Source organism: Anneissia japonica, unplaced genomic scaffold, assembly GCF_011630105.1.
Source record: "Anneissia japonica isolate Jap-2015-1 unplaced genomic scaffold, ASM1163010v1 scaffold993_len1110182_cov180, whole genome shotgun sequence".
Taxonomy (NCBI): domain Eukaryota; kingdom Metazoa; phylum Echinodermata; class Crinoidea; order Comatulida; family Comatulidae; genus Anneissia; species Anneissia japonica.
Window position 1 is genome coordinate 704,590 of NW_022749760.1, and position 12,477 is coordinate 717,066.

Sequence of the window (12,477 nt, forward strand, 5' to 3'; positions counted from 1 at the left end):
TATGCAAAATAAATTTATATATAAATATGTAAATGCAACTGTATGTAATTATTTATAATTTATATTTGCTGTAATGTTTTGTCGTGATTTTTAATTTTTATTCAAAGCTAAAACATTCCTAGCTGCCGTTCAATTTTTAGATAAGAAAATTCTTGCTATTATGTTCTTTTAAAAACATTATCATACAGGGCGGATACCTTGCTTTTTTTTCGTCTGCCATAAAGAAATGCCAAGAAGTGGGTTGTGTGGTGTCTGTCTAAATCTGACTAGATTATTTAATTTGTACATAATATTGTGGAGTTAATTTAGTTTATTATTAATGTTGTATGTATCTAAAGTATAACAGTTTTATTATTGATGTTAACGAAGAATAAGGTAAAAGAACATTATCATCATATGTATGGTAATGTATTAATTTGTATAAGTATGGATCAATAAGTACTTACTTAGTGAGAAGTTTTAATCTGTACAGTAAATAAATAATGACAATGCAAAATGCTTGTAGAAATCGCAAGTGTTAATTTAGCCTACTAATGGTTTGCGACTTCTGATCTGTTGATGAAAGTCCTGACCCATGGATGGAAGTCCCAATACCAGCCAACAAAATAAATGAATGAAAATGACGAATCAGTTGTGCGTACTTTTATTTTGTCTAACATTGTTTTTGAAATGTGTGAAATGAACCAAAGATAACCCATGAATGTCCAAAGATATATTTTAAGTGTGGTCCTTCCAGTGGTAATTTGGGATGATACCGGGAGATAATCCATATTCTTTTCCGAAGAGTGTGCTGCGTTCTTGCTATAGGAGACGACATGCGAAACCAACATCAGTGACCAAAACAAAAAGACTGACTTTTAAATATGAGGCATGTCCTGGCGAAATGGTGAAGTTGTCGCATAGGCCAGTATTGAGTAAATGAGCTATAAAATATGGGAGCTCAAAATTTGCCTAAAAATCCAAATTTGTTTTTGACTATAGATCAACAGTTTCTCCCACAGCATTAGACAACTCATTCCAAAACATTCCATTAAACTACAGTCCTATAGATCAACAGTTTAATGTCTTATTAATCGTGTACCAAAGTATTAGTTCTGGAAGTGGTCAACAAATTGTTTATTTAATGTTATTTTGATAGTTCATTCTATTAAACAATGTATGCACAAATAACTTTGAAAGGCAATTACTCAAAATCATGTATATCTTGATTCTAAGAGTACTGTACTTTCACTTTCCACTAACTTAGGCTTGAAATGTCCAATTTCAATGAATGACCCCTCATTTTAAAGATCACATACTCAGGTATCTGAAAATACCAATAATTGAATTGAATTTCAATTTTTGCTACAACTTAACCATTTTGCCACAACATGCCTCATATATTCATATTCTCCAAGCATTAAAAGTGTTACAGCTTCTCTGTACTAATGTGTACAAATACTGTCACATTCTTATGTTACTCAGTTTAACATTTAACAACAGTATCCTGGTTTGGGGAAAGCAAGCCTCATGTTACTCGCAGGAGAGCAGCAGATGGAATTGCACCAAAGTTATTTAAAGATTTCTGTGGTACCTACAATGGCTACCAACATTTAGCCGACTGAGCTAAGCTGCTAAGGTCCAAGATGTTTGTAGATCTTTATCTTTAAAATTTTAATTTTTATTGTCTCTTGTGATGGCCCTCGCATCTCTCCCACAGCATTAGACAACTCATTCCAAAACATTCCATTAAACTACAGTCCTTTTCCTCTTAACCCTTTTGTTTTTTCCCATGGGCATAGATAGTGAGAGGTGGGGTGAAACAGACCTACCCCCCCCCCCCCCCACATGGCAGAAAAAAGATTTTCTACTGAATTAATATACTAAAAATGACCATTAAGTTTTTTTCATTGGAATAGAAATTCTGTTTCACTTTCTCAATTTTTGCTCCCCCAGTTAGGCACACCCCACCCCAGAATGAAACCAGCCTACACCCCCTGTCTCTCTTATAATTTTCATGCTGTAGGATGCCTTTTCTACATTCAACCCATAGTTAGTGCATACTGTTGTTGTTTATTCATGTATGTACTTAAATTCTTTTAATAGTCAAATTATATGGCAGAACAAAATCATGGATATCAGTTGACAATCAATCTTTTAATCCAAAAAATATACAGTACAGGTAGGTAGTGTTTATAAAATATACATAAATATAAGAATAGGTTTAAACCGATAGAAGTAGTGGAAAGAGACCAGGAGGTCAGGTAGGCACCCAAACAATATTGTGTTGATTCAAAGATAATAGAAGAAGATACTGCTTTTGATATGGTATGTAAAAAATATTTTCTCTATTTAATAACTGAAGTATTTAAATGTCAAAGATTAGTTTCAGAGAGCTGTCCATGGCAACATTTTCCACATGCAAATATCAGCTCTCTTTGCATATGAGATATGTCGTGGCGAAATGGTTAAGTTGTCACACAGGCCAGTATTGAGTAAATGAGCTATAGAATATGGGAGCTCAAAAAATTGCCTAAAAATCCAAATTTGTTTTTGACTATAGATCAACAGTTTAATTTCTTATTAATCGTGTACCAAAGTATTAGTTCTGGAAGTGGTCAACAAATTGTTTATTTAATGTTACTTCGATAGTTCATTCTATTAAACAATGTATGCACAAATAACTTCGAAAAGCAATTACTCAAAATCGTGTTTATCTTGATTCTAAAGTGTACTGTACTTTCACTTTCCAATAACTTATGTTTGAAATGTGCAATTTCAATGAATGACCCCTCATTTTAAAGATCACATACTCAGGTATCTGAAAATACCAATAACTTGAATTTCAATTTTTGCTACAACTTAACCATTTTGCCACAACATGCCTCATAATATATATCTTCTATTTCATCTATTCTATTTTCAACAAAGACTTCCAAGGTTTTAAAACCAATTTAAATTTCAACTGCCATTCATCTTTCAGTCTTCTTTTAAGATTTTTCAACAGATCTTTATCGTGACCTTCGATGGCTGGTATACTACGACTCTTGAGGGAGATGTCCTGATGCGATACACAGCACTTGACCTCAGTGTTGTTCAGAGATGTTAGACAATCATCATCCTAATCTTATTCTTCTTGAGAGGGTTCACTCTGTATTTTAACCCTTCAACTTCCTTTCTTGTCTGTACTAAACATTTTTTCCTTTTTCAAACTGCTGAACAGCTTTTGACTCAGTGACCTTTAGAATAGAAGAAATAAATATTGTTCATGTCATGGGAATGGGGTTAATTCAAATATATTATAAGGCATTAATATGCACATTTTATAAAAATAAATATTATGAAATCTCACCCATCCCCTTCACCCATTTTCCCCAACCATAAAAAAAAAAATGTAAAAAGTCATTCCTAAAAAGTGTTTGTTATGCCAATATTTAAATTATAATTACAATAAGACTTGATGTTTTCTGGATAAATACAGAATACAGAACTTTTATTAGTGTTGTGAAAGTAAAAATACAGTCTAAATAGTCTAAACAGTTTAGTTTGGGAGATATATGCATTTAAATAGATTGGAGTTTAATAGCTTGGTGGTTCAGATGCTTGCCTTCCAATCCCAGGGCCCTGGGATCAGTTCCTGTGGAAGCAGGATTTTTTTTTTCACACAACAAAAACAACTCCACTCCCTAAGCCTCCTTATGAGAACAGGATACTCAGTACGGTATAAAGAAGGGGAAAAAAATAAACAGTTTTGAAACATACCTAAGTGCATACTGTGGTACGCTTGATGCATATAAAACGAATAGCTGACAGGGCTTAGCGTCGATGGCATATGCCTTGTATTCCAGGCCGCACATGTAAGTCTCCTTAGGCGTGTGGGTGAATGGCGAGTCTATTTCTGTCATCAATTGAAGTAAAAAAAAAAATTAAGAGAATGTAATTGTTTTTGTGAAAATGCAATAAAAATTTAGCATACAAAACAATATATTTTATGAATTAAAGATTGGATTCAAAACTGATACAATATTACAGAGTACCACAGTCGTGTCGTCACGACGCCAGGTGTCACTCTCTGTTGTCAACGGACGTTAGTTACTGTTCATTAGGCCTAAATGACTTCATAGTCTTTCTGGAATAGGCATTTTAAAATCTAATATTTTACCATCAAAATGTACTAAAAACACAAAAGCTCGCATTATATTAGTTATCGAACACACATTTAATCATCAATTAAAATTTACAAAGAAAAGATACAACATCTTAATAATTACGTTAGAAATTGGGATCAATGATTTGTCAGTGAAGAAAATGGCGCCTGGTTGAAGCTTTTTGCAACGGAGTAGTATCGCACGGTATCGTGACGTAACACTGTAGTACTCTATGATTGAAGATGTTTATCTTGTTTCCAGGTAAAATGATTAAACTTACAATTACTGACTTGGATACAGGAGATTGTAATATATTGTCTTGCTAAAAATTTGGCATACAAAACAATATTTTATGAATAAAAGACTGGATACACAACTGATACCAAACTGATACTATATTATGATGAAAGATAATTGTCTTGTTTGTAGGTACAATGATTAAACATGCAGTTTTGACAAATCAAGTATTTACTAAATTTAGCAAGAATTTTGATGAGTATTTTATGAACAAAATCTTCAAAGTGAGTGCTCTATTTTGAACTTCACAATAATAAGTTGACCTATATAGCAAGGATCATATGCATGACTAAGACATTAATACTTTATTTTGGCATTTTAAATATCAAAAATGATAATAACAGCAGTGTGACAACAACAACAAGGATGATGTCAATGATAACAACAACAAAAAGAATAATACTAATATTAATAATGTCATACCTGTTTCATCTTGTTTTATTGGTGGAAATATTGCACCCACTGTGTTTCTATAGAAACAGGATAACAGTTCCAGACGTCGCTCGTAACTTGGCAAACGGTTTTCAGAAATCCCAGGTGGCTTTGGTAACTGGACGGTTGCTAAGCACTTCCTTTGAACATAGTTGATAAATAATAATCTATATAAAAAGACAATTATTATCATTATTTTTTCATCAAATCACTATTAGTTATGTGAATGTATACCTCCCCACCCACCCACAAATGCTTAGCCACCATCAACAATAATCTTACCCTTATACTCTTCAACAAGATTAGCAAATCAATCACAAATGCTTCCACCACTAAAAATGGTATTAACCTGTTAACCCATTGGTTCATCAAAGAGTCCCATTTTCAATTTAAAAAACTCATTTTACTTTCGAAAGGAAAAAAAATTTATTTATTTTTTTGTTCTTTCAATTTTTGCATTTTTATGTTTTTATATTATTGATTCTTCACCAACAGTAATGGACTTACCCTATAACCCCTTGGTCAACCTCAACACTGGCCGGTACATTCCTCGATCCCATATTTAAACAAGCCCTCAATACTTCTACGTGAGGTAGCCAGCATGCCTCCACCAACTGAGACTTGACGGCCTCCAATGAGGGTGTAGGTCCACACATTACGCTCACTACTATTCCACTTAAAAGGTGAATGCTTAGCAACCGATGTGGAATCTACCAGAAGGGGGAGAGAATATACGTGTTAAAAAAAATCTATTCTACCATAAAATATTCAATCAATTTTGAGCTTGGATACATGGATAGGCTTACACACAAGTAATGCACATGAAACCCTTATTTTGCCTCACATTTGGGGAAGGGGTATAGAGTTATATGCAAACTTTATGGTAATTAATACAAAATTGTGGTAATTGACCAACATTGTAGTCAGACACAAAATTTACACCCAATCTCCATATCATCACTAACTACAGTCAAACTCGGCTAAGTCGAATCTAAAGTGGCACTGAAATACAGTTCGACTTAGATTAAATTCGACTAAAGCAAAGTCAAATTTTATTCGAGTTATATCACAATAGCAACTTGACTTGGAGAGTTAGGCCTCACGGAAACCGGAACAAATTAACACGCACTAACGGTACACGCACGATGTTGATCGCACATTTGGCCTAGTACTGTAGAAGTAAAGGCCTAGGCTACCTAAACTTACCTTGAAAGCTGTATTTAAAAAAGAACTAACAAAACCTGAAACCGTGCTTAAACATTAGTAGCTTGTTGACTTTACCACATCTGAACAATAGTGAGGAATGTGAGTTGAGTCGTATGTAAACTACCCAAAGTAGCGCTATGTAATGTAAACACGAGTCACTTGTCGGGCTTACTTACACACAGGTAATGCACATAAAACTTGTCGGGCTTACTTAGCGTGTGAATCTTTGCATTGCCAAATGTGCGAGTCACTTGTTGACGTTCACAGCGATGTTGGTAAAGCGACGACAGCTTAAAATGATTGAAGTTTTACATCAAGATTTTGACTTCAACTTTACAGACTAACATTTAATGGAAAACAGATCAATTTGGCATGTAAAATATGTTCAACTTCCGTTTTATTCGACTTACATTTTATTTTATTTTATTTTATTTTATTCAGTATAAAACCAACAGCGATGAAAACCGCCACTTTCGAATTAAAGCATATATTAACCATTGTAAATATAGGGAAGATGAAGTGACATGAAAATAATTTCGACTTTGACAATTTTTTAACTTAGGCGAGTTTGACTGTATATATATTTATTCAAAAGCTTGAACAAATTTTTGCTATCAAACTGCTGCTAGAAGTTACCTACAAGATTGAGTACAAAGGCAGAAATTTTGTGGTTCGAAAAAAAGGCAAAGAATGTGGTCTTGTTTGTTTTCCAATCTAGATATGCCACTTACACACTGATGTGCCTATAGCCATTCATTTTAATATACATTATACCTATGCCTATAAGAACCTGAATTCAAATACTATATTTGTTTTACTTTTAAGTAGCAAATTAATTAACAGTATTCCATAATGTAGCAGTAATGTAGCATAATGTAGCAGGGGTGGTTTGGCACAGCAGTTACAGTTCCGCTTCTCAACCTTGAGGTCGGAGGTTCAATCCCTCGTTGTGCATTTGGCTTGTGTCTTGGGAAAGGCACTTTACCTACGATTGTCTCTCTCCACCCAGAGTACAAGTGGGTACTTAGTAGGTTTGAACAAAAAGTGCACTGATTACAGCTGTAATATTATGGAATTCTAACCATGGGGCTGAGTATGTGTTCCATATGTGTTTGATCCAATAACTGGGGTAATAATGTGAAGCGCTTAAAGGCCTTGTTAGCATTGAGCGCTATTAAGGTCTAACATATTATTATTAGTAGCCAGTGCCTTTAGCATTTAAACCCAAACTCATTGATGGAGGGAAACGAAACGGAAAAGTACCTTGCCCCACGACACAACCAACTGCTCAGCTTCAGATTCAAAACCAGATCTTTCAATTATAAGCCCGACACTTGACCATTGTGTTACACTGTATCCATACCTTAGGACTTGCATCTGGGAGGTACACAGGCACATCCGACGCTGTGTTTTCTGGTAGAGTTCTTATGAATATCGCCAGAAGGTTTAACTCGGATCCAGTGAGGGTCCACCATTTGTTGGTTGCACACACAAGATATCCATTTGAGTGGATACAACCGTGTGTGCTGCCTGCTGAATTCACAAACATTTCTAAAGGATCCTAGATAAGGGAGGAGAAAATTCTTTGTAAAAAGCTGTGATATTAATTAACTCTTATACTATATCAAGTTGTCAAACATAACCTTTAAACAAGTAGATAGAATGGTGCATTATGCTAAAATTAAGGCCAAGTAAAAGAATAAATTTGTTAGTTTTTTTAAAATCAGTATACAGTTGTTTCTTGTTACTACAAAATCTCAGTGACATGCTAGAGGAAACTGTTCAATCCAGGCTAATTATGTGCCAGTTTTTTTCCATCGCTATGACACTTTCTTTGGATAGTGAGAGCAGGTATAAATTACAAATCCTAAAAAATTGTATTATCATAATTAATGTTTATTTTTATTATTATTCTTATGGACATAATGAATATTTCAAACATGCAGTATTACTTTGTGTAAAACTTAAAATATGCATATGCTATTCTCAACAATACTACCCCTCCTTAGCCACTACCCCCACCCCAATCAACATAAACCTATGCTGTGTGTATGTTTGTTTACGTTGATTGACTTTGATATGAGCATGCACAGTTTAAGATACGAATTGCCTTTTGTGAAAGGTCAACAAATGTACCTGAAGTGTTTGGTAATCTGGAAAGATGCTAACATCAACAGAATTTGTGATAGAACCAAGGAAATCTGAATTGCCAAGAAGTGAATCAACAACAGGGTAACAACACTGAAAGAAGAAACAAATGTATGAAGCTTTGTTTATGCTATACTGTACTTGATTGGTTTCATATGAACATGTATTGAAATTCTGAAGCACATTTCACAACCTATGTCACATTGGAATCTGAATACAACGTACAACCATCAACCTACCTTTAAGTCTTTCCGAAGACGCTCTACATTTTTTATGTTTTCCAAACTATCCAATCCAACAAAAAACACCTGTTCATTACAAATTAAAAAAAATATGAATAAACATTTTTAAATATGTGTGATAAGAAATATTTTACATTCTTGAGACAATTCATTGCAAATAACTATTTTACTTTAGGAAAAAATCTTAGGCTATGTTTGTCTGTGTGTTGGGCTATTGCCACCGTAAGTAGCGGAAGTTCTATGAAAGGCCTCCTGAACTCTCGCAAGCAAGCATACATATCCTGGAAACTAACTCATCTCCAGTGCACTTGAACATAGGAAAGAGTCTGCTCATTGGAAATGTAAACATTAAAAATAATAATAAATTATACCAGCCTTACCATTGCATTGAAAACTTGGTTTAGAAGATTTAAATGATGGAGATCCTCATCGTCATCATCATTTACAACTAAGATTAAGGTAATGCTGCAAAAAAATAATATTAAAAAACCTTTCTCTTTTACTATGATTGAGCAATTTAATTATAATAATTTTTCTTGATGCTTCTTATTCCATTGATATGAATGTTACAATATTGTAATATTTTGCTGAAAGGGCTACCCACTTAAACTATATTTGAATAAATAAATAAATAAATAAAAATAAATAAAAACCAATAAAAATGAATGAATAAATAAATAAAAATAAGTAAATAGATATAAATAAATAAAAAATAAATAAATCATTCCACCACCTAAGGTACAATACCAAAACCAAAAAGGCAATGCCTGTAAGCAGGTCCGGGGCTAATTAATAAATTAATGCCTTAAATAAACATCAAACATCTAACTCGCCTAACTCTCCTGAGAGGGTTATTCGAGGAGCTGAGCGTTTTTTGTTATTATGAAAGACCCGAATTCAATACTGGACCAGTGGCGTATCTAGCAGTATTAAAATGTGGGGGGGGGGGGACCAAAATATGAGGGGTGTGGAATTTATTTTCGGTGCCACGCCCACTGAAAAATATTGCTTCTTAGATTCCCGAATACACGTTAACCGTGACAGCATAAGCCTAGCCTAATTTTTTTTGCTTCAAAGTTTTCGAATTGGGGGGGGGATACGCTTGGATACGCCACTGTACTGGACACAGAGTCGGGTATCGAACCCAGGCCCTGGCGTGCAAGAGGCAGGAACCATACCAATTAGCCAAATAGTTAGGCTCATAAAAAAATAAACAGACCTTTCTGGAGCGTCAATAAATCAAAACAAGTGACCAATCAGAACAGGGCCTGGATTACACACTTGTTCTACAAGTGCACATGTTGTCGTCCCACAAATGCATTTGTTTACATACGTTTATTTGCTTGATATTTTGTGGGACCTTAGCAATAATATGTACTGTAAAGGGCAGGGATGTAATGTAATGTATATATAACAGATTTGTGCAATGTTACAGTAGTACATTATTATTTTTCTACAGTATTTGGAAATGAATTGCTAACTTAAATTTTAGCCCTGTGTTTACCTGTCACAGAACACTTTCCACAGTATACGAGAATTCTCTGTCGTCGTACTTTGCAGCTCAACATCATGGTTCTGCGCAAACATCTGCACTCCATACAACATGCCTATCTCTGCAAAGGCTAACTAAAGTTGGATAAAAATTTAATTAGCAGATTTTACTTAAATTTTCTCTCACTGACATTAAAACCTCTGAACTACAAGGTTTTTCTTCATCATTTATTTTTAAAAACTGATTAAAGTGATTTTAATTGATGATTTTTTTATTGTTATGACAACTATTGTACAGACAATTACATATACCAGTGCCACTGTAAAATAGGGCCTCGTGAAGAATCCCCCGCACAAAATTTACGCCTATAATAAATATGTCAATGCATTTCAAAAATAAGTGCTAAATTTGCGCTTAAATTTAGACCTTAACCTAGCCTATGTCTTTTTTTTAAATTTCAAATTGATGAGGGTAGGAGATGTTTTTTCTTGGGGTGGGGGTGGGGGAGGGGGAGAGTGGATGGGGATGGGTTTATACCTGGGGATTCCAGTGTGTATAAACAGAACAAAAATGACACCATTTTTCAAAGTGGCAAATGTATTTAAACAATTGCCCTGCAATTTAATAATGGCCAATCCAAAACACATTCCGGTGAAGAAATCAGACATTACTCGAGCATCAGGGAAGGGAACACCCAAATTATAGTTAGTAGGCATACTCTTGGTCTTTACTTCGAGCTAGGCCAGTCTAGCTTTTTTCCCAGCAACAACCAATCCAACTAATCACACCCATCGTACGAACCGAACCAACACCTTATTTGCCCTTAGGAGATTTTGAAAAACATAACGAATACGTCATTATCATTATGATTATCATCATTCGTGTCTAAAACATCTTGACAATATGTTGTACTGGTTGACGAGCTAAATATTTATGATGATCCTCGCCTGATGATATGCTACTGAAGGGGAAGGGTTATCTGGAAATTACTGTTTTCGTATAGCTTGCGAAAACTCCCTAGGGGCCTCGTATATAATTATTTCATGTAAAACTAGGCTAGCTTAGGCCTTAACTTAGGCCTACATGACCGTTTGGCAATAGGCCTAGCCTAGTCTAGCCTAGCCTAGCCTAGGCCAAGGCCTAGCATACTTACTTGTTTCTCTACTCCTTTCGTCCTTGTGAAGAGCGGAACTCCACCGGCAGTGGTTAAGCACAAGAGGTAGACAGGCCTAGGCAAACTGTCCTCCATTTCGAAGATAGGGCTGACAATTTTACAAACGAGTCATGTTGCTGGTCTAAACAAAACCAAAACTCCTGACATCTTTGTTTTTTTTTTCTCATTATGGATAGCGCCACCAGCGAATAAGTTAATTTTAGAGAGAGGAGACATTTAAGCCGAATTTAATAGGGTAGTTGCAAAGAGTATAAATAGAACAAGAGAGCCAACAACGCTCATTGGGAGCGTAAAAAAACGATACGCTCTACGCAGCTAGTGTAGGACGCCAACTAACGCTTGTATATGTTTTATTACCCAGTAATGCACCGCGCGCGATTTTTTTTTCCGTACGAAACATTTGCATGAAACTCCACTCGGGTTGTCTCGACTGACTCGACTCGAAAATCGCAATTCTGGAGGTCAAAAAGTCATCAACCAAAGATAAACGTCTACAAAACTTCTGAGATACAGGATTGCTGCTCGCTGTCTGATTTTGAAAAAAAACACATTGCCATTCTAATATAATGAGTCGTTTAAAACGGCATATGTATTATTTGATTTCGCTGCACGAATAATAAAAAGTGTTAGGCCCTATTTGAATTTGAGTTACATACTGTGAAAATTTTAATTTTTTAGTTGGCCGCGGTTTGGATAATTGTTTAACCTATGTCATGACGAATTCCAGTCAACTCGGCCCCAATTTACTGTGTACGGTATTTATTGAATATTTACCAAGAGATTTGAATGCAAAGCCAAAATTAAAGTGTTTTTAAATCGTTGCCTTTGTTATTTCGGTTCATTTACATGCACTTACAATAATTAAAACTGCATTAATAAAAGTAATATTAAAATGATATTAATAAAAATTATACAAAGGTATATAGAATAACTAATAACAATATAAAATTGGGGTCAAGTTGACTTGGGGTTGGTTGACATGGGGCCGTGTTGACCTGCTTCCGCCTAGAATTACTAAAAGTTAAGGCAATGAGTTTGGATTATAGGCCTAATATAGTATACTGTAGGTGCTTCTTGATTACAAGGCTTAGGCTATGTTAATTAATGGCAAAATTATATATGTTTATTTATAAATATTATTATTATTGTTAATATTATTGTCATTAATATTATTGTTATTATTAATTAATATTAATTACATTATAAGGCTTAGGCCAAGTTCATTAATGCCTGAGTGATACATTTAATTTATTATATTTAATATTTTTTTTACTCACTGTCCCATTTTAATTTATGTTTTTAATTTTGTTCAAAATTTCAGTCAATGGCATGCGAAGCGTGACTGTTGTGTCAGGCCTA

At 34.5% G+C, this 12,477-nt stretch overlaps 1 protein-coding gene across 1 annotated transcript; it reads right to left on the reverse strand.

Annotated features, from left to right (window-relative positions):
* Window positions 1-2,744: 2,744 nt before the first annotated feature.
* On the reverse strand, window positions 2,745-11,297 carry LOC117121205 (protein fuzzy homolog). Its single transcript, XM_033266325.1, has 10 exons — window positions 11,098-11,297; window positions 9,957-10,078; window positions 8,833-8,917; window positions 8,450-8,518; window positions 8,199-8,303; window positions 7,426-7,623; window positions 5,364-5,566; window positions 4,848-5,023; window positions 3,742-3,877; window positions 2,745-3,218 (listed from the first exon to the last, which is right to left on the reverse strand). The coding sequence occupies exons 1-10, from the start codon at window positions 11,191-11,193 to the stop codon at window positions 3,146-3,148; spliced, it is 1,263 nt and encodes a 420-aa protein (XP_033122216.1). The 5' UTR covers window positions 11,194-11,297; the 3' UTR covers window positions 2,745-3,145.
* Window positions 11,298-12,477: the final 1,180 nt, after the last annotated feature.

What these genes read in the sequence shown, in the direction of transcription:
- LOC117121205 (XM_033266325.1), bottom strand. Translation starts at nt 11,193, where the DNA reads ATGGAGGACAGTTTGCCTAGGCCTGTCTACCTCTTGTGCTTAACCACT. An exon ending in ACCAAGTTTTCAATGCAATG is followed by an intron (nt 8,519 to 8,832) that starts GTAAGGCTGGTA and finishes TGTAATGAACAG; the next exon opens with GTGTTTTTTGTTGGATTGGA. An exon ending in TCCCAGATGCAAGTCCTAAG is followed by an intron (nt 5,567 to 7,425) that starts GTATGGATACAG and finishes CCCTTCTGGTAG; the next exon opens with ATTCCACATCGGTTGCTAAG.